Source organism: Arvicanthis niloticus, chromosome 17 (genome assembly GCF_011762505.2).
Source record: "Arvicanthis niloticus isolate mArvNil1 chromosome 17, mArvNil1.pat.X, whole genome shotgun sequence".
Taxonomy (NCBI): Eukaryota; Metazoa; Chordata; class Mammalia; order Rodentia; family Muridae; genus Arvicanthis; species Arvicanthis niloticus.
In genome coordinates, this window is record NC_047674.1 from 31,446,567 (window position 1) to 31,468,751 (window position 22,185).

Sequence of the window (22,185 nt, forward strand, 5' to 3'; positions counted from 1 at the left end):
CACATACATATTTTTTGTCTTGTGGGTATCTGTGGGCCCAAGTGTATGTATGTGTGTGCAGGTGCATCCCCTGGAACTAGAGTTGACATTTGTGAGCCACCATGTGGGTTCTGGGAACCAAGCCTTCTGCAAGAGAAGTAAGTGCTGTTAACCATTGAGTCCATCTCTCCAGCTCCTTAAATGGTTTTTAAAAAAGGATTCTATAGACATAACTCAGTGTCTGGAAAATACCAAGCTAAAAAAAAAGTATCTGCAATATAGTCACAAGTTGTGTAGAAGATAATGTGCAAAAACAGGCCTATGGGGAAAGACCAGGAGGGAAAATAGTTGGTGAAAACCTCTTATCCAGGTGTAGCAGCATGCCTGTAATCGTAGCAGAGGCCAGCCTGGGCCTCATAGTGACTTAGAGGCCAGTTAGGGCTATATAGTGAGATCCTGTCTCAAAATCAAAACAAGGGGCTAGAGAAATAGCCCAGTGATTAATAGTACATGCTACTGTTCCAAAGGACCATCGTGTATCTCCCAGTACCTCTACTCAGGAGGCTTGCCACCACCTGTACCTCCAGCCCCAAGGAATCCTGTGCCCTCTCCTGCCCTCACACACCCTTAAGAACTAAACAAAGTCCCTTGGAAAGTCTTTACAAAGTTGGCAGTGACTCTTCTACATTGTAAACTCAGAATGTTGGCTGGCAAGTCCCATCTCTGCTCCCGTTTTTAATATCTGAACGATGCTATATGCCACAAGAAGCTCTGCTTCTAGTGGGTGACAGAACAAGCTACCGGTAGAAGCAATTAAGACACGGCTGCTCTTTTGCACTGAAACTGTCTTGCTGCCTTTAAGGACTTTTGTTGAGTTGAGTGCAACCTTTAGTTTTCACTGTGTCTCTGAGTCAAGATAAAATGCTGACCTGGAGATAGAACAGATGGTGTGCATTCAATGAATCACGTGTCTGAAGCCATCAGCCAGCAAGGAACAGACTGCAGGAAAGGAGGAACTCAAGAGATTTTCCTCTTACTTTTTTTTTTTTTTTTTTTTTTGCTAAAAACCTTGAGTGAAAGATTTTGTAAAATGTAGAAAACAACAGATGGTTTTTCAAACTGTCTGTATCTGAGCCTGTGAAGAACTTGGGCTGGTAGAGTGATCGGTGTCCGTTCAGAGCATTCTTCTTTCTCCCAGCCATTCTTTGCTCCATTGCTGGTTCATCGAAACTTCAATGGAGTCACTGGACTTTTGCTTCGGTTTCTCCCTGGGACATTTCCCTTAGTGGCCATCGAGGCCAGAGCATCTCTACTTTTTAATCAAGACATTTGCTCTTTATCATTTAAAATTTGTAACTACTATAATCCTGGCACCCAGGAGGCAGAGGCAGGGTAATTGAAATTCCAAGGCTAGCCTGGGCTACAAAGAGACTGTATTTTGTTTTGTTTTTTTTGAGACAGGGTTTTTCTGTGTAACCCTGGCTGTCCTGGAACTCACCCTGTAGACCAGGCTGGCCTTGAAGTCAGAAATCTGCCTGCCTCTGCCTCCCAAGTGCTGGGCCACCACTGCCCAACAAGAAACTGTGTATTAAACAAAACGTGTTGGTGAGATGGCTCAGGTGTGAAGGCACCTGCTGTACCAGCCTGGCAACCCGAGCTCAATCCCTGAGACCCGTGGAAAGAGAGGAGAGAACCAACTCCACAGAGTGGTCCTTGGCTTCCACACATGTGCTGCATAGTGTATATGCATGTGTAAACACAAACATACAAACATCAATTTAAAAAAAAATAACAAAGCAAAAACCTCATAGCCAGGTTGGGGGGTGGGGTGGGGGGCGGGGCTATGACCTCCCTGGTTAGCTTTTTTATCTTAGCTCAGTGTGATCTTCCCTGATTATGTTGATTAGGTTGGGCCAGGGATCCAGCCAAGATCTTCGTTTGCTCATGTGACAAGCATTTTCTACACTGAGTGTGTGCAGTACCTTCCTAAAGGCTGGGACTCTGGCAAGAACAGCAGCCCCCACCCTCCTGGTACTCATAATCAATGCTGAGACGACGACAGGAAACATTTTAAGATCTAGAGGAAGTGTCCTAAGGAGAGGATAAGGAAATGATGAGATGCTATCTGAAATGAAGGTGATCAAGGGAGGTTTCTCTAAGGAGGTGACATTTGAACAGAGGTTGAAAGGAGGGGCAAGCCTTATAAGGTCTGGGAAGAAATGTCCCAATGGAAGTGGCAGAAAGTGCAAAGTGATCTCTTCCTCACAAAGCTAGCAGTTAGTGTGTAGCAGGGGCTCAGCACCAAACACGCTTGTGATGGACAACAGACAGTTGCCACGTCATCCCATCCCTGTATACACATTTCTACATTAGCCTTTCATCTGGAATATTCTCTTTTGCCTACCCAAGTGCTCTCCTTTTTCCCACTGGCAGGGCCTTCTTATGTAGCCCAAGACTGGCCTTGAATTCATGATGCTACTATTTCAGCCTCTTGTGTGTTGAGTTGACATGTGCCAGCATGTCCAGCTCAACCAGGGTACTGGAAGAAAGGAAGGCAAATGGACACCAGCCAGCTCTATAGAGCAAGATCTTCTCTAAAAACAATGTAATTAGGCCTGGGAATGGTGGCACACGCCTTTAATCCCAGCACTTGGGAGGCAGAGGCAGGCGGATTTCTGAGTCCGAGGCCAGCTTGATCTACAGAGTGAGTTCCAGGACAGCCAGGGCTACACAGAGAAACCCTGTCTCAGAAAAAAAAAAAAAAAAAAAAAAAGCCCTGTCTCAAACAAACACAAGAACCATAGTCATGGTGGTGCATGCCTGTGATGCCAGCACCCAGGAGCTGGAGGCAATGGGTCATCACCACATGAAAACAACTTGGGCTCCACAGGGAGACCCTCTATCAAGCACAAAACAAAACACCCAACTCCCACTTGAGCTGTGCCTGATTCTTGGCCTTGGCACGCAGGACTGCACAAGCTAGTTACCGGCATCTGTGCTTGCCACCAAAGGGTTCCACGGCTGCAGTTCCGAGTGATAACCTAGGGGCCACATCGTGGAAACCTTAGGCCAGCCATTTCAGATGGACACTCCAACCCCCAAAGCCATCGATATACACAAAGTAGTTTCTGTGTGTTGTGAAATGACGCCCACGATTGCATGGAGCCCAAACAGCCCTCAGCCCCCAGAGCGGAAGGAGGGCAATTTGTTCATTGCGGTTGCTCCATTCCAACAGAATTCTCTCACAAACAGAATCCTATGACATTCGACTTACTTGCTCTGCACGTCCGCCAGCAGCTGCCACTTCACAACGCCTGTGAAAACTGCCTTGATTATATATATTTTGTAAATTACAGTTCTTGTATTTCACTTCCAAATGGTTCTACAATACTCAACTGCCCTTGTTCTGTCACAAGTGACAGATAGTCACTTCTGTCTCTACGACATACAGTAAATAGTCCAGAAGCAAAATACCTGAGTTACATGCTCACCAAAACTTATATGCATTTCATTTTTTATTACCAATCAAAAATAAATTCCATATATTGTTTAGCAAATATTATCATTGTTTTGTGACAAAAGACACAAGAGTCATAACAACAAAACTCCCCGAGAGTCAAACTCATAACAATGCCAAAATAAATCACAAAAATATACAAATTAAAATCTTAATGCAAAATAAATAGGAGTCATCTGCTATGGCGGCTGTGACTTGCCTATCCACTTGGACGCTGTCTGCGGAGTCCTCCTCTGCTGGGAAGACATGCAGACCATGCCAGTTCCAGGGTATGGCTCTGCCCAAGAACCAGAGGTTTAAAGAGGAAGTGAAAAAATTGCACTGGGAGGAGGAAGTCATCAGACCAGTAATATTTGGAAATAATTATGACCCTCTGCAAAAACTGATTCTCAATAAGGAGGGGTGGGGAGGGGCGGGGCCTGTCTGTCGGTGGTGACTGTGTACGCACAGAGGTAGCTATGGAAGTGTGTGCACCTGCTACATTTGCCTCACACCCACCACATGTTTTGCTCTACCTGGCACTTAGGTCTCTCAGGAACACAGCTAGGCACCTCATCTAGAGACCCAGGAGCATCCTGCATCTACAGAGAACTAAGAGTTTCTTAAGGAACTAGAGGTCTGATGTCTTTTTCCCTTATAGTTGAAAGCTGTTGAAAGTTTTCAGGCTTCTCGGAGTAAATTCTGTGAATGGAAGAGACCTCAGATTGGCCGGGGGTACAGGACACCCTGGTGCATCCTGGGAGTTAGGATTCTCTGGGTACACAGACAGCAGAGTATGTGGTGTGACAAGACTCCACTGGCTGAGGAAAGGAGTGAATGAATAAACACAGACGGCCAGTGCTCCAGCTTGCCTGTGTTCATGCTTGCCCATGCTCTCCCTAGCCTGGCTCTTATACTCCAACTCCATTTGTGCCAACGTAAGGTAGATGTGGCCCTTGGTCCCACAGTCTCCCAACAATAGAAGTGTGCAGCTCTGTCCCATGGCCTGATTCCACTCAGGTTTCCCAGGTGGCACTGGGGTAGGATTCACATGGCATGGATTGCTCTGCGGCACTAACAGTTTCAGCCCAAGCTTATCATTACTCTCTCACTAGCACAGTCCCCAGGCAGAGAGAACCGGGCTACCTGTTGTATGGTATTAGGAACCCCTCCTTTCTTGGAGGTCCTTAAGTGGAAATGAGCTTAGGTGGTCCTCAGTCAGCCACGCAGGCAAGGATGCAATGGCCCAGCTTAGGTGGCTTTCAGTCCCCAGAGGGACCAGGATAGAGATAAGAATGGGGAGGCAGGAAAGAAACCTTCCTGGGTGGACTGCTCATCCCTGGCTCTTCTTGCAGGTGGATGGGTAGGAAGAGCTGCTGACACAGATATACTTATCGTCAGACTTGGCCGGAAACCACAAGGAGTGCTCAACAAGTCACCTCTAATGTTGATGTTCTCCCCTCTGAGAGGAAACCTTTGGTAAGAGGGAAGCCATGGCCAGGAAGCAGAGAAGCAACTGCAGAGCCAAAGACCATGCCTAACCATGGAACCAGACCCTTCCAGGAGAAAACTATCCAAAGGGGTAGATGAAAGAGCCAGGGCCTGGTTCGCAGCTGAGTCCCGTCTCTCCATGAGAGGCCCTGGTCCGGGTTCTAGGAGATCACTGGATCCAGCAGTTGACAAGGGCAGATGTATTCCTCTCCGATGCTGATGCTGGGGTCATCCCGTCCCTGATCCGTTGCTCAGCACTGCTCTATGACTTCAGCTCGTGTGTCCTAGCAGTAGACCTCATTATCACCTGGATCCCTGCTTCCTCCCAGGAATCCACTCCTGTGGGCTCCAGGCCCTCACAGAGCCTCACTGCTGCAGAGGAGTGCCTCCTAGAGTGACAGACACAGGCTGCAAGGTCTTGCTGGAAACAGGTTATGGCTACTGCTTCCTGGGGCGAGGAACCCTCCTCCCCTTTTAAAGTTTGTGGGACTTCTTGGAAAAAAAAATTTTTTTTTTTTTACATAAAGTTCCTTAACCCTGTCTTCCCTTCCCAAAATGATATTTAAAAAGAGGAGCAATGAGCCTAGCTTAAAACTTCTCAGTGTTTAAAAAAAAACCAAAAAAACCCCAGCCTTTCTTTGCTCACTAGCTGGGCTGGGCAGGCATCATGTCAGAGCTGTTCAGAGGTCCCCATCTGCAGCCAGAGCCCCTGGACAGGGATGTCTGGTTGCTCAGTCATGCAGGATATCTACCTGCACCCCTTCTAGCCTAACAGGCTCCCTAACTTCATGTGGGCCCACTGGGGAGACCCCCGCAGGGTGGGCGGGAGTCCCCGGGCCCTCCTGTCAGATGGCGCCCTCTTGGGAGGGTCTGTGCAGCAGCGAGTTGCGTTCATTGAGAAGAGTCGTGGTCTCATCCACCACGGGCAGCTCAGGCCTCTCGGTAAAGTTCTCTGCGCAGGTGGCACAGCCATCCAGGGTGAGCTGGGGGCTGTTGTCCATGCGGGAGGCCATCAGTCCATTCTGGTACTGCTGTCTTGTGATCTGCAGAGGGCGGAGAAGAGAGAGAGAGAGGACAGTGTGAGAGTGAGATATTCAGCTGAGATGTGAAGACCCAGCTAGACTGGGCCAGGAGAGATGTGACCAGGTGGGGCCTCCCAAAAGAGCTGGAAGGAAAAGTGTTCTTTCTAGGGGCCAGCAAGAAGAATGAGTAGGTAAACGCATCTGCCACATAGGCTTGGGCACCCAAGTTCAATCCCCAGAACCCACGTAAAAGTGAACAGAGAAAACTCTGTTCTTTGTCTTTTCACTTACCTACTTATACACACACACACACACACACACACACACACACACACACACACGCGCCACCATCGCCATCAACATCATCAAATTGTCGTGGGCCGGGTGTGATGGTAGATGTCTGTAATCCCAGCACTCAGAAGGCTGCAGAAAGTGGTTTTCAGAGCTTGTGGCCAGCCTGGACTACACAGTCATACTGTGTCTCAAGAAAACAAAAATACAAAACAAGAAGGGCTAGGAATGTAGTTCTGTGGTGCAGTGTTGGCCTGGCATGTAAGAGAAATATAACAGGTGACGACTAAATTTTTCTTAAAGACAAAAAAAAAAAAAAAAAAAAAAAAAGTGTTCAGATCTGGAGTGGCCATAGTGGTTCCAGAACAGAGCCATCTAAATGCACAAGGCAGGCTAGCAGATGTGGGAAACGTGAGAAGCACTTACCTTAATGTACTGCAGGTCTGTGAGCGCCCGCACACTGAAGTCAGAGATATACTGGCCCAGAATGCAGCTGCCAAACTGGTTGCTGCCTGCCAGGGAGGAGTGTGTCAAGTCTGTGTTGCGGTCCGGGTAACTGAGGGAGGCTGAGCGGCTGAGTGGAGTTTGGTGGGCTGGGGACCGGTCTGTAGGGACAGCAGATAATCAGCACAGAGCCTGCCCTAGGGCCTGCTCGAGCTCCTTGCCCGACCTTGGCCGTGGATGTTAGGGACTCCAATCGTGTTCCACACAGAACAGGTCACAGATCTCAGGGGCGAACAGGAGTACACACACAGAAGCTCTTGCTGTACAGGGTCAGTGAGTTATTGTGCTTAAAGTGCTTAAATACATGATAAGTATTAAGAATGCCACCCAAGCAAACCAACCGGAAATGAAAACCAAGACAACATTTATCGCCTCAAAACCCCTCATTAGTCAAGATAACAATGATTTCCCACACAACAGACAAACCATCCTGGTCTAACACCAACTTACACAAAATGACCCTGTCTTAAGAAAAGAAAGGCCAGGAGAAGGGCTGGCTGGGTTAAGAGAGCTCCCTGCATAATATGAGGACTGACATTCCAATCCCAGAAGCCATGCATCAGGTCTCATGCCCTGCCAACATTGTTAAGAGATCTGATAACTTCTGGCTTTGATATATACTCATACAGACACATATGAATGAAAAAGTAAAATAATTTTTTAAAATTGAGACAGGGTTTCCCTGTGTAGTCTTGGCTGCCCTGGAGCTCACTCTGTAGACCAAACTGGCCTTGAACACACAAAGATCTACCTGCTTCTGTTTCCTGAGTGCTGGGATTAAAGGCGTGTGCCACCACCACCCAGCTAAGTAAAATAATTTTAAAAAATTTTTTTGAAGCAAGGTCTCATTACACAGCAAAGTTGGTCTATGATTCACAATTCTCCTATCTACCTCCCAAGTATTAGGATTATGGGCGCTTAGTACCATAACTGCTTTAAACTGTACATACTAAACAAAATACATGTATTAAAAAGAACAGCTAACTTGGCCCATGCCTGCAATCCCATTTGAGAATATCCTCAGCTAGGCTAACCTTGTCTCAAGAAAAAGAAGACACACAGTTTGCATGCTCACTATGAATCCTACCCTTGCAACATGATACCTGTCAAAGGTGTGGTCTATGTGTAACACCAACCCTGGAATGGGGTAACTGGCCCTTATCCCAGAAAGCCAGAGGATCCAGAGGCAGCATAGACCTCTCTACCCAGGCAAGGGCAGTGACTGGAGTCCGAAGGAAGAACAAAGAACAGAGGCACTGAGCTACCCCCATCCTTTGCTCTTGGCGCTGAGAACACTCAGAGGATACTGGTGTGCATAGAGACACTAACTCTGAAGTGTGAGGGAGCTTGCTTGGAGCACACTGGTGCGGGCTCCTCTGCTCTGTTCTAAGTAGCTATGATGTTACTGACCACTGAGTTAGCTGCACCACAGTACAGACAGAATGTTGGACCCAGTGACTCAATAGACCAATACAGCTTTTAACCAAGTAAGACTACACAGGTGCCTACATGTAGCTTTGATTTGTCCTTTAGAAAAAACTAGGAATGTGCACAGGTAGCAGCTTCACTACTAAGACTAAAAGCCAGAGGGTCACTGGAAGGCCATACGCAGGAGCAAATGTAAACAGGCACTCTGCTTAGGTTCCGGGATATTTTCACACTTGCCACCAAGCCTAACGACCCGAGTTCCATCTCCTGGACCACAGGGTGGAAGGAGAGAACCAACTCCCACAAGTTGTCCTCTGACCTCCCACGTGTACCAGTGCACACTTGCTTGCACATATATACACACAAATAATTGTAATGAATTTAAAAACTATTTCATATTATTTGAATGACAGGATATTCTTTAGCTAATACTTACTAACACAACAGGAGCGCAATTTGTTTACTACTGTGCAGAGGACCAAACCTTGGGCCTGTAACACACTAGCCAAAAGCTCTCTCACTGAGTAGTTCCAAGAACTGAATTTAAAGTTTCCAGTGCTGCATGCATGCATAGCCAGCCTGGACTATGTAGTGAGCTCCAAGCCATTCTAGGCTACAGGATAAGACCCAGTCTTTTTTTTTTTTTTTTTTAAAGAGCATTGTTAGGTGCCATGTGGCTGCTGGGAACTGGACCTGTATACTCTACCAAAGCAGTTAGCACTCTTAACTACTGAGCCATCTCTTCAGCCCTTGTTTTTATTTTTTTTTAAAAGATTAAAAAAAATATGCATTCTGTGTATGCTTGCATGTATACCCTGTAATCTAGAAAAGGACATTGGATCTCTATACAGATGGATGGAAGGCACCATGTGGGTGTTGAGAATTGAACTCAGGACCTCTAGAAGAGCAGTTAACTACTGAGCTGTCTCTTCAGTCCCTTTATTTTTACTTTTAATTTGTGCATGTGCACGCATGAACATGCATGTGCATGCTATGTGCACTCATGGAGGTCAGAAGACAGCTCTTAGCAGCCAGCTGTCTAATTCCACATGGATTCTGGGGACTGAGCTTGGGTTGACAAGCCATTCAGCAAGAACTCACCTTAGACTAGTCTTCTTGCCTAATCCCAATGGGGGGATTTACAGAAAAGTGTCCATTTTAGATACAAACACCAAGGTTCAGGCTACAGGTGCATAAAGTCCTGGCCACCCATGAAACAGGAATAAGAACAGGAGAGGGAGGGAGGGAGGCTGAAGTTGGTGAGTTGCAACTAAGTCACCATTTTATTTATTAAGACAGGGAGTCAGAATAGTGTGTTATACTGGGAAACATTAAGAGAAAAATTGATACATTGAAAGTAAAACTCAGAGCTGGAACAATGGTGCAGTGGATAAGAGCACTCATTGCCCTTCGAAGGTCCTGAGTTCCATTCCCAGCATGCAGCTCACAACTGTCTGATGTTGTCTCATGGTATGCAGATGTACATGCAGGCAAAGTACCCATATACATAAAATATATACATAAATAAAATGTTAAAAGAAAGAGGACTGGAGAGATGGCTCAGCAGTTAAGAGCACTGACTGCTCTTCCAGAGGTCCTGAGTTCAATTCCCAGCAATCACATGGTGGCTCACAACCATCCGTAATGGAATCTGATGCCCTCTTCTGGTGTGTCTGAGGAAGGCTACAGTGTACTCATATAACAATAAATAAATAAATTAATTAATTAATTAATAAATCTTTAAAAAGAAGAACAATAAATATAGTGATTAAAAAACCAAGAAAAAAAAGAAAGTAAAAATTGAGGGGCTAGGTGGCTAGGTATTTAGCTCAGTAGTAGAGTACTTGTCTAGCATGTGTGAAGCTTTGGGTTATACACGAGAGAGAGAGAGAGAGAGAGAGAGAGAGAGACTGACTCTGACCTGTGCAGGGCTGACCAGTTCGGTCAGAATCTGAGGGTGACTGGCTCCTTCCCACACCCTTTGGGCTTGCAGTGCATGTGAGAGCCTTCAAGCTGAAAGTCTCTAACTACTCCCATGATTCTCAGGAGGCCAAGTCCAGAAACAGCACCTGGCATTTGGTTTTTCCCTGAGTAGCTGCTGATGGGAATGTCCCCTTTTAGTTGTTACAGAGAAAAGAGGGATATTGCAGTTAGGCTCTAGCATTTTCCTCTCTCTCTCTCTCTCTTTCTCTCTGCCCCAAAGCTCTTTGAACTAGGGACAGTGTTAGCCCCGTGTTTTGAGTGAGGGGAAGACATGGATGGGCTTAGCTAAGAACAGTAGATACAGATTCAGAGGGACGGGCTGACTGGGGTTGAAGCCTTACTCTTTAACCTACGAAGAAAGCCTAAGAAAGCTGACAGACTGGCATGCCATCCTGCAGAGGTGTGTGAGTGGGTTGGAGCAGGGTGCTGGCCAGCTGGGCTTTGTTTCCTCCAGGCTGGGCGTGCACACCTGGCTTGGCCTGGAACAAGCCTCTACTCCCAAGCCTGTCATCCGGGCAGTGCACGTGTCTGTGTTATGCTGGGTAATGCTTTCTCCTGGATTTATGAACCTTTGAAAAGACCCTTCTAGGACTGTGGCAGACCTATCTAGAAACTGAACTCTAGGCCACACAGAGACAATACCTATTAAGAGTCAGGCTAGATCCTAAGTCCCCAGGTTCCTATGGGAGCCATTAGTGCAGCTGCAGTACAAAGCTCTAGCAACAGGTGGCACTGTGCACTTCTCTAGCATGCCCCATTACCTGAGAGCCAGGAGAGCAGGGAGTTCAGTTTGCCTGTTGAACACCCAGCCTGCACAGGAGGCACTGGAGCAACAAAGGAGGAAGTCAGTGACCTGGAGGGGTCACAGGCCCCAGGAACAGGATGGAGAGGCAGATTTGATGGGCCAGGCTACTCCAAGAAAGGTAGGATGGGAGTGGGATGCAGAGCCATCTAAGGGACACACTCAGATGGGAAGGGTGCTCGTGGTAAGGATAGAGCAGAGGAAATGCCTGGCTTCCAGCCACTCTTCATCAGCACTGGGAGGAGTCCTTCAAGCCCTTCTGAACAAGATCTCCCCAAACATTAGCTGGTACCTACATTAAACATCAGCTGATAACTATCATTTCAGCATCAGGAGGCGAAGGCAGGAGGAGAAAGAGTCCCAGGCCAGTTACAAAGCAAGGCTATTCCAAAAAAACCAAAACTTCACCAACAACAAGACAAAGATGCTCTCACAGGGGTGGGTGAGTCTTCATTAGACCTGACAGGTTCAGGCAAGGCGCACCTGCTTGTTTGCCCTGATCTTGACACCATGAGTCTATAATACCCCAGCTCACCCTAATGCACAGGCAGAGAACACAGTGGTTAAGCTGTGTTGACAGTCACAGATGCCCTGGCCCTGTGCACTAGGAACTTCTTGTCAAAGGGACAAGCATGGCATAGGGTTCCCAAGAGCTACAGCCAACACCTCCTGGTATAGCCTGTTCTAGGAACCAACAGTGGCTTTTATTCTTTCCTCTGCAGCAAGCTGGCACAGCCCTGCCAAGGTGAGAGTGTTCACACAGGGAAAAGCCGGGGGAGGGGCGGGATTGAGACTTGCTAGGATGTTGAGGTTCTACCCTCCTGAGCTACCCAGGACCAGAGGTCATCCTTGAGGGACCCAGCTCCCAATGCCTGCCCCTGCTGTCAGAACCAAACCTGACCAAAGTTCAGTTGCTGAAACTCATGTACAACTTCCCTAGGCAAACCAGCTCTGAGCTATTGCCTAACACCAGTACACGTGACTCCCGAGGCCACAGTCCTCCCTGTACCTCCTATCCTACCCTGATGGTGCTCCAGCGGCTCTCTACAGGTCCATCCTAATCTCACCACGATGTCTGCAGTCAAAGGCAGGTAGTCACTTTCATTTCTAAAGCTCGTGAACTGCCTGGTCCCCTGACCATCCCTGTCTGCAGTCTTTCCCATAGCAGCTGGTCCCCTTGCTACTACTTCAGGACACCCTCTGCTCCTCTCTTGGCCTCACCCTTCCAACAGAAAAGAAGCCATTCTGTTCCCATAAGCCTGGCGACTCTGGCCCTTACCTGCCTTCTTCTGCTCTGAGCCATCCAGGGCACTTAATTTACAAGTGTTAGAGGGTCCCACAACTCACCTGAGGTTCCCGTGGACAGAGCCATGGTCCCATAGTACGAGAAGGCACCCGTCTCAAACTTCATGTTCTCCTTGCCTGCTTCCACCTCCACCTTCCCCTGAAAGAACACAGGGTTAAGGTTAACTAACACAGCTTGAGATGGTTTGAGGTGTGTGTGCCAATGGGAGAGGGGTTAAAGCAGGGCAGAACACAGAACAGAGAGGCATAAACACTTGGCCACAGAGCCTTGCAGCATCCAAGGTCTTGACCTGTGGGCACAAGAGTGGCCCCCTGGGAGACTATGTACAACCTGGAGCAAGCAAACTCAAGGGTAGACCGCACACTCCCTCATGGTTCATCAGAAGGCGAGGTGCAGGTGTGGGGAGCGCCTGAGTGGCCTGAGCACTTAGGCCCTAGGTCCAAGGCTCACCTGCAGGATGAGGATGAAGCAGTCGGCTGCCTTGTTCCGGGTGTAAAGGTAGTGGCGCGCGCAGTACTTGTTGTGTTCGTCAAACTTGAGCTCCTGAATGACGTCAGGGTACTTGAGCAGCCGGAGCAGGATCTTCTCTGACATCAGAGAGGGGCTAAACTGCGGCACCTCTGCAGGAGAGAGACAGGACTTCATAGGAGCCTGGGACAAGCAAGCCCTGAGGCTGTGTCACTCCAGTACCAACATCTAAGTGACTATGGCCACTCTGTGCTAGGATGGCCTCCCTGCTTGGGCTGTTTTTTCAGCCTGCACCTTCCCGGGAAGTACCACACTTGGCTTTCTGCTGCTTAGATGGCATCAGCCAGCCTACATGGCTCTGGTACAACAGTCATGACCTTTGGCAGATTACTGAACTTCCATATCTCCATTTTCTCATCAGGAAGATGGGGACACAACTTCCAGGGGTGGTCTCATGTTTAAGCGGATACCACAGGTAGAGCATTTAGATGCATTCTTGGCTTGTGCATGTTCATTAAGTGTTTCTACAATTACTGTTCTCTGCACCGTATTGGAAAACACAAAGGGAAAGGGATTACCGGCACCTTTAGCAAGTGAGCCAGAAGGAAAGCTACAGCCAGGGTGAGACTATGGTGGCAGGGTTTGTCTCAGCTGTCACCTGTGTTCCAGAGGTGCTTTGAATTAGAAGAGAGGGAGAAGTGCTGCTGAGATACATGCCAGCTCTGTAGGAACCAGCACAGCATAGACTGAAGGTGGAGGCCCTCCCTGTGACAAGCCCTTCAGGCCAGGTGGGCAGGCCAGGGGAGGCAGCCTGAGGGCCTGAGGTCCCAGGTACTCCCTTTGATGTCTCAGTACTTTCTCTGTAAACTAGTTAGATTGTGTCTGGAAGTCTGTGGCAGCTATGGTGACCATGGTGCTCTCCGTGGCAGGAGGCGGGGTACCTAGACCCCTCCAAGGTGAGTGTGTCCCAGCACTCAGTGCTCTCCATGGGAGGAATGGCTAGGGTCCCAGGGTTACTTCCTCTGTGTTATATTTCCTTCTACCCATGGCAGAAGGCACTTCACACTCTTTCTTACCTGTGGCCAGGAAGCGATGAGCAGCCAGAAGCAGCTGAGGTGAGATTTTCACTTTGAGTTCATTGTCAGTGTCCTTGAAGGCAGAGAAGTCACGCTTGTTCTTCATGGACACTCGTTTCCGGGTTCGATTGTCAGCTGTGAGAGGAAAGTCTGGACCTGAACCCTAGTTCCCAGGCTTCTCTCCACACAGGGCAGCAGGCTCCAGGCAGGGAGGGCAAAGGAGGCTCAACATTGTGCCCCTCCTCCCCACAGCCACCTAGCTGGCTACCAGGCCTGACTCAGGGTCCGGGGCTTCCACACGCCTGCACTGAAGCTTCTCTACCTGGGATACCAGACTTTAGGGATACAATAGGATTCTGGGCCTATGGAGAGGGCTTAACTCACTGTACATGTCCGATTCATCCAGGATCTCGGACTTGATGATCTCCTCAATGACATCCTCCAGGGTGACCAGGCCCAGCACCTCGTAGAAGGGGTCGCCCTCACCCTCATTGTTCACCTTCTGCACAATGGCCAGGTGGGACTTCCCTGTGGGGACAGCACACTAGGTCAGGCAGGAAGCAATGTCAATGTATTAGGCTTGAGTCACTGGGCAGTCACTGGAGTTTGCTTTCCTTTTTAGGTTTCTGATGCTTCTACAAGCAGATACTGCTCTTATGAATAGGAGGACCCACAGTACTTGTAAAGGCCTTACATTAAGGACCTTTTGTTTAAAGAATACAGAAACTGGGTGTGGTGACTCACATCTGTTATCCCAATTCTTGGGAGGCAGAAACAGGAGGATTGCTGCAAGTTTGAGACCATCCTGGGTTACACAACCAAACCCAGGCTTGCCTAGACTATATTTAATCCCCTGTCACATGAAGAAAAAAAAAAAGATGGAGAAAAGGAAGAAGAGGATAAGAAGGAAGAGGAAGAGGAGGATAAGAAGGAGGAGGAAGAAGAGGAAGAGAAGGATAAGAAGGGGGAAGAAGATGAGGAGGAAGAGGAGGAAGAAGAAGAGAAGGATAAGGAGGAGGAAGAGGAGGAAGAAGGAGAGAAGGATAAGAAGGAGGAAGATGAGAAGGAAGTGGAGGAAGAGGAGGAGGAGGAGAGAAATGACAAGCTCTGCCTGTGGCTGCCTGTCAGGGCTTCTGAGGCCTCTGGGAAGAGAGAGGCTATAGTACAAGACCATAGGAAGCTCTTGGTCAGGGGCATGTATTTGACAACCAAACAGAGAGTCTAGTAGCTACCCACATGACAGGCATCTTGTAGCCCTAGGGAACTACTGAACAGTCAGCCCTGCTCAATGCTAAAAATTCTTGACACTGGCCCTAAAAATGGCTTGCTCACTAGGCCCTACAAAAAGGTTCCTGGCTAAGAAAACATTCAGAACTCTCTGCTGGGCTAGCTCAGACCCCCCCACCCCCAAGCTGTGTGCTTTGCCAATGGAGACACCTGTTTGTCCTGACAGAACCTTTCTTTCTTACAGAAGACGCTTCTGTTTAGGTCACCAATGACCTTCAACGGGAAGGTTTTACTCTTAGTGGACCTGCTGGCCAGGGTCCTTGCTCCCTACTGGAAACCCTTTTCCTGTTGGCCACAGATACTTCTCTGTTGTGTTCCTGGTCCCAGGCTTCTTCCTTTTCTCTGACCTCTGAGTTTGTTTTTTAATTAAAAAAAAAAAAAAAAAAAAAAAAAAAAGTGTGTCTACCGGGATATATTATGAGTTCCACATGTGCTCTTAGTGCCCCTGGAGGCCAGCAGAGGGCGTCAGGTCTCCAGAACTGAACTGGAGTGGCAGCAGTTGTGAGCAGCCAGATTTTGAGTTGTTTTTGAAATGGGGTGCACCATGTAGCTCGTGCTGACCTTGAATTCATGATCTTCCCAGCTTAGGTTTTTAGGTGCTTAGATTACAGCTGTGTGTCGAGGTGTACCACCACGCCTGGTTCCTCCCTGACCTCTTAATGCTGCAGGGTTGAGTCCTTGTAGCTGGTACCTTGCCTAGTGACTTAAATAATCACATGTCAAAATATCTCAGATTAAAAAAAAAAAAGTTTTGTTTTTTTAAGGCAGGGTCTCACGTAGCTGAACTTCCTGAAACTCCCTGTGTACCTGAGACTCACCTGAGCCCCTGACCATCGTGCTACTACCTCCTGAGAGCAGGGATTATAGGGCCTGCACCATCCTGCCCACCTTACAGAGTGCTGCTGTTCCAACCCAAGGCTGTGTGCAAGTTAGGCAGGCACTCTAAGTAAAAATTTGTAGCCCTCTCCTGTGCCCCCAAATATTCTATCCAACTGCAAGCTAAAAGCCTCAACACCTTGAACCTGACAGGGCTAGGAGCTAGCTCACAACCCTATAGTCTTTCTTCTCTCTGCTCAGGACAGTGCATTTGCCTTTCAGTCAGGTAGGCTCAGAGGCAGCAGGGAGCCTTGCCTCCTCCTGCTCTTCATCTACTCAGCTGCAGAAGAAAGACAGTAAGAGAGAGAAGGAAGGAATGCAGACATGAGAAGAAGCATATCAAGGTTAGTAATTTTGAAGTTTCTGTACTGCCGATTTACCATGTAGAGTAAACAGTCTACCGGAAGAGAGGACAGCAACGGGTTCATCATCACTGGCCAGTGCTGAAGCAGCAGCCTGCCAGCCAAGATGTGCCTACTGCTGCAACAGTGGGCCTGACTTGTTACAAGGTAACCAGGCATTTTTGATTGGATGTTTATAACCATAGGTTTGTGCTGCTTCTCAGCCGTAGTCAGAGAAACTTTTTACAGTAGGCGGCAGGTAATAGACAGATTCATTAACTGGTCAGAGTGCTGAGAGTGACTAGGACAGCTCAGCCCTAAATGGGGAAGCTGTAGTACAACTACCACAACCCACAACATCCTACCATAGACCCGAAACACCCACCACAGCTCACAACGCCCACTACAGCTCACAACACCCACCACAGCCCTACAACACCCACCACAGCCCTACAACACCCACCACAGCCCACAACACCCACCACAGCCCTACAACACCCACCACAGCCCTACAACACCCACCACAGCTCACAACACCCACCACAGCCCTACAACACCCACCACAGCCCTACAACACCACCACAGCCCTACAACACCCACCACAGCTCACAACACCCACCACAGCCCTACAACACCCACCACAGCTCACAACACCCACCACAGCCCTACAACACCCACCACAGCCCTACAACACCCACCACAGCCCTACAACACCCACCACAGCCCTACAACACCCACCACAGCTCACAACACCCACCACAGCTCACAACACCCACCACAGCCCTACAACACCCACCACAGCCCTACAACACCCACCACAGCCCTACAACACCCACCACAGCCCTACAACACCCACCACAGCCCTACAACACCCACCACAGCCCACAACACCCACCACAGCCCACAACACCCACCACAGCCCTACAACACCCACCACAGCCCTACAACACCCACCACAGCCCTACAACACCCACCACAGCCCACAACACCCACCACAGCTCACAACACCCACCACAGCCCTACAACACCCACCACAGCCCTACAACACCCACCACAGCCCTACAACACCCACCACAGCCCTACAACACCCACCACAGCCCACAACACCCACCACAGCTCACAACACCCACCACAGCCCTACAACACCCACCACAGCCCACAACACCCACCACAGCCCTACAACACCCACCACAGCTCACAACACCCACCACAGCCCACAACACCCACCACAGCCCTACAACACCCACCACAGCTCACAACACCCACCACAGCCCTACAACACCCACCACAGCCCACAACACCCACTACAGCTCACAACACCCACCACAGCCCTACAACACCCACCACAGCCCTACAACACCCACCACAGCCCACAACACCCACCACAGCCCTACAACACCCACCACAGCTCACAACACCCACCACAGCCCTACAACACCCACCACAGCCCACAACACCCACTACAGCTCACAACACCCACCACAGCCCTACAACACCCACCACAGCTCACAACACCCACCACAGCCCTACAACACCCACCACAGCCCACAACACCCACCACAGCTCACAACACCCACCACAGCCCTACAACACCCACCACAGCCCTACAACACCCACCACAGCCCACAACACCCACCACAGCCCTACAACACCCACCACAGCCCTACAACACCCACCACAGCCCTACAACACCCACCACAGCTCACAACACCCACCACAGCCCTACAACACCCACCACAGCTCACAACACCCACCACAGCCCACAACACCCACCACAGCCCTACAACACCCACCACAGCTCACAACACCCACCACAGCCCTACAACACCCACCACAGCCCTACAACACCCACCACAGCCCTACAACACCCACCACAGCCCTACAACACCCACCACAGCCCTACAACACCCACCACAGCCCTACAACACCAACCACAGCCCTACAACACCCACCACAGCCCTACAACACCCACCACAGCCCTACAACACCCACCACAGCCCTACAACACCCACCACAGCTCACAACACCCACCACAGCCCTACAACACCCACCACAGCTCACAACACCCACCACAGCCACAACACCCACCACAGCCCTACAACACCCACCACAGCTCACAACACCCACCACAGCCCTACAACACCCACCACAGCCCACAACACCCACCACAGCCCTACAACACCCACCACAGCTCACAACACCCACCACAGCCCTACAACACCCACCACAGCCCTACAACACCCACCACAGCCCTACAACACCCACCACAGCCCTACAACACCCACCACAGCCCTACAACACCCACCACAGCCCTACAACACCCACCACAGCCCTACAACACCCACCACAGCCCTACAACACACCCACCACAGCTCACAACACCCACCACAGCCCTACAACACCCACCACATCCCCACAACACCCACCACAGCCCTACAACAACCACCACAGCCCTACAACACCCACCACAGCCCTCACAACCACCCACCACAGCCCTACAACACCCACCACAGCCCACAACACCCACCACAGCCCTCACAACACCCCACCACAGCCCTACAAACACCCACCACAGGCCCTACAACACCCACCACAGCCCTACAACACCCACCACAGCCCTACAACACCCACCACAGCTCACAACACCCACCACAGCCATACAACACCCACCACAGCAGCCCACAACAACACCACCACAGCTCCTACAACACCCACCACAGCCCTACAACACCCACCACAGCTCACAACACCCACCACAGCACACAACACCCACCACAGCCCTACAACACCCACCACAGCCCTCACAACACCCACCACAGCCCTACAACACCCACCACAGCCCTACAACACCCCACAGCCCACAACCCCCCCAGCCCTACAACACCCACCACAGCCCTACAACACCCACCACAGCCTACAACACCCACCACAGCCCTACAACACCCACCACAGCCCTACAACACCCACCACAGCCCACAACACCCACCACAGCCCTACACACCCCACCACAGCCCACAACACCCACCACAGCCCTACAACACCCACCACAGCCTACAACACCCACCACAGCCCTACAACACCCACCACAGCCACAAACACCCACCACAGCTCACAACACCCACCACAGCATCACAACCACCCACCACAGCCTACCAACACCCACCACAGCCCTACAACACCCACCACAGCCCTACAACACCCACCACAGCTCACAACACCCACCACAGCCCTACAACACCCACCACAGCCCACACCACTACACCCAACCCACAGCCCCACAACACCCACCACAGCCCTACAACACCCACCACAGCCACAACACCCACCACCAGCCCTACAACACCACCACAGCCCTACAACACCCACCACAGCCTAACAACACCCACCACAGCCTGCACAACACCCACACAGCCCACAACACCCACCACAGCCCTACAACACCCACCACAAGCCCTACAACACCCACCACAGCCCTACAACACCACCACAGCCCTACAACACCCACCACAGCCCTACAACACCCCACCACAGGCCCTACAACACCCACCACAGCCCACAACACCCACCACAGCCCTACAACACCCACCACAGCTCACAACACCCACCACAGCCCCACAACACCCACCACAGCCCTACAACACCCACCACAGCACAAAAACCCCCACCACAGCCCTACAACACCCACCACAGCCCACAACAACACCACAGCTCACAACACCCACCACAGCCTACAACACCCACCACAGCCCTACAACACCCACCACAGCCCTACAACACCCACACAGCCCTACAACACCACCACAGCCCAACAAACACCCACCACAGCCTCACAACACCCACCACAGCCACAACACCCACCACCAGCTCACAACACCCACCACAGGCCCTACAACACCCACCACAGCCTACAACACCCACCACAGCTACAACACCACAGCCCACAACACCCCCACCAGCTCACAAACACCCACCACAGCCCACAACACCCACCACAGCCCAACACCCCCACCACAGCCCTACAACACCCACCACAGCCCTACAACACCCACCACAGCCCTACAACACCCACCACAGCCCACAACACCCACACAGCCCCACAACACCCACCACCAGCCCTACAACACCCACCACAGCCCTACAACACCCACCACAGCCCACAACACCCACCACAGCCCTACAACACCACACACAACACCCACCACAACACCCACCACAGCTCACAACACCCACCACAGCCCCACAACACCCACCACAGCCCTACAACACCCACCACAGCCCACAACACCCACCACAGCCCTACAACACCCACCACAGCCCTACAACACCCACCACAGCCCTACAACACCCACCACAGCTCACAACACCCACCACAGCCCTACAACACCCACCACAGCTCACAACACCCACCACAGCCACAACACCCACCACAGCCCTACAACACCCACCACAGCTCACAACACCCACAGCCCTCACAACACCACCCCACAACACCCACCACCCACAACACCCACCACAGCCCACACACCCACCACAACACCCACCCCACAGCCCTACACAACACCCACCACAGCCCACAACCACCCACCACCCTACACTACCCACCACCACCACAAGCCCACCAACACACACCCACCACACTACAACAGCCCTACAACACCCACCACAGCCACAACACCCACCACAGCCCTACAACACCCACCACAGCCCTACACCCACCACCCCCAACAACACCCACCACAGCCCTACAACACCCACCACAGCTCACAACACCCACCCCACCACAGCCACAACACCCCCACACACCCACCACAACACCCACCACACTACAACCCCACCACAGCCCTACAACACCCACCACCTACAACACCACAGCCCTACCCCCACCACAGCCTACACCCACCACAGCCCCACACACCCACCACCCCCCACACCCACCACAGCCCTACACCCACCACAGCTCACAACACCCACCACAGCCCTACAACACCCACAACACCCACCACACCCACCACAGCCCACCCACCCCCACAACACCCACCACAGCCCTACAACACCCACCACAGCCCACAACACCCACCACAGCCCTACAACACCCACCACAGCCCTACAACACCCACCACAGCCCTACAACACCCACCACAGCTCCAACACCCACCACAGCTCCTACAACACCCACACACAGCCCACAACACCCACCACAGCCCTACAACACCCACCACAGCTCATAACACCCACCACAGCTCACAACACCCACCACAGCCCTACAACACCCACCACAGCCTACAACACCCACCACAGCTCATAACACCCACCACAGCTCACAACACCCACCACAGCCCACAACACCCACCACAGCCTACAACACCCACCACAGCTCACAACACCACCACAGCCCTACAACACCCACCACAGCTCAACAACACCCACACAAGCCCTACACACCCACCACAGCCCTACAACACCACCACAGCCCTACAACACCCACCACAGCCCTACAACACACCACCACAGCCCACAACACCCACCACAGCTCACAACACCCACCACAGCCTAACAACACCCCCACAGCGCCATACCCACCAGCCCACACACCACACAGCCTACAACACCCACCACAGCCCACAACACCCACCACAGCCCTACACACGCCACGCACAGCCCTAACAACCCCACCACAGCCTAACAACACCCACCACAGCCCTACAACACCCACACAGCCCTACAACAACCACCACAGCTCCTACAACACCCACCACAGCCCTACAACACCCACCACAGCTCCACAACACCCAACCACAGCCCTACAACACCCACCACAGCCCTCACAACACCCAC

General features: G+C 51.0%; 1 protein-coding gene and 1 long non-coding RNA gene across 4 annotated transcripts in view; one reads left to right on the forward strand and one right to left on the reverse strand.

Annotated features, from left to right (window-relative positions):
• Window positions 1-3,476: 3,476 nt before the first annotated feature.
• Cnnm4 (cyclin and CBS domain divalent metal cation transport mediator 4) overlaps window positions 3,477-22,185 on the reverse strand; it is a 57,460-nt gene continuing 38,751 nt past the window's right edge. Inside the window, exons 2-7 of the mRNA XM_034521500.2 lie at window positions 14,231-14,374; window positions 13,847-13,981; window positions 12,753-12,922; window positions 12,344-12,440; window positions 6,706-6,884; window positions 3,477-6,009 (exon numbers count right to left, since the gene is read on the reverse strand). Of these exons, the coding sequence (XP_034377391.1) occupies window positions 5,812-6,009; window positions 6,706-6,884; window positions 12,344-12,440; window positions 12,753-12,922; window positions 13,847-13,981; window positions 14,231-14,374 (923 nt within the window). The 3' untranslated portion in view covers window positions 3,477-5,811. The remainder of the gene's footprint in view (window positions 6,010-6,705; window positions 6,885-12,343; window positions 12,441-12,752; window positions 12,923-13,846; window positions 13,982-14,230; window positions 14,375-22,185) is intronic.
• LOC143434842 (uncharacterized) overlaps window positions 11,019-22,185 on the forward strand; it is a 41,537-nt gene continuing 30,370 nt past the window's right edge. The window contains exons 1-2 of one of the 3 annotated variants that reach the window (XR_013104651.1): window positions 11,019-11,117; window positions 16,232-16,353. This is a non-coding gene — a long non-coding RNA (uncharacterized LOC143434842). Of the gene's footprint in view, window positions 11,118-11,955; window positions 12,088-16,231; window positions 16,354-22,185 lie in introns of those variants that run through there. The other 2 variants (XR_013104652.1, XR_013104653.1) reach the window with 2 other exon arrangements.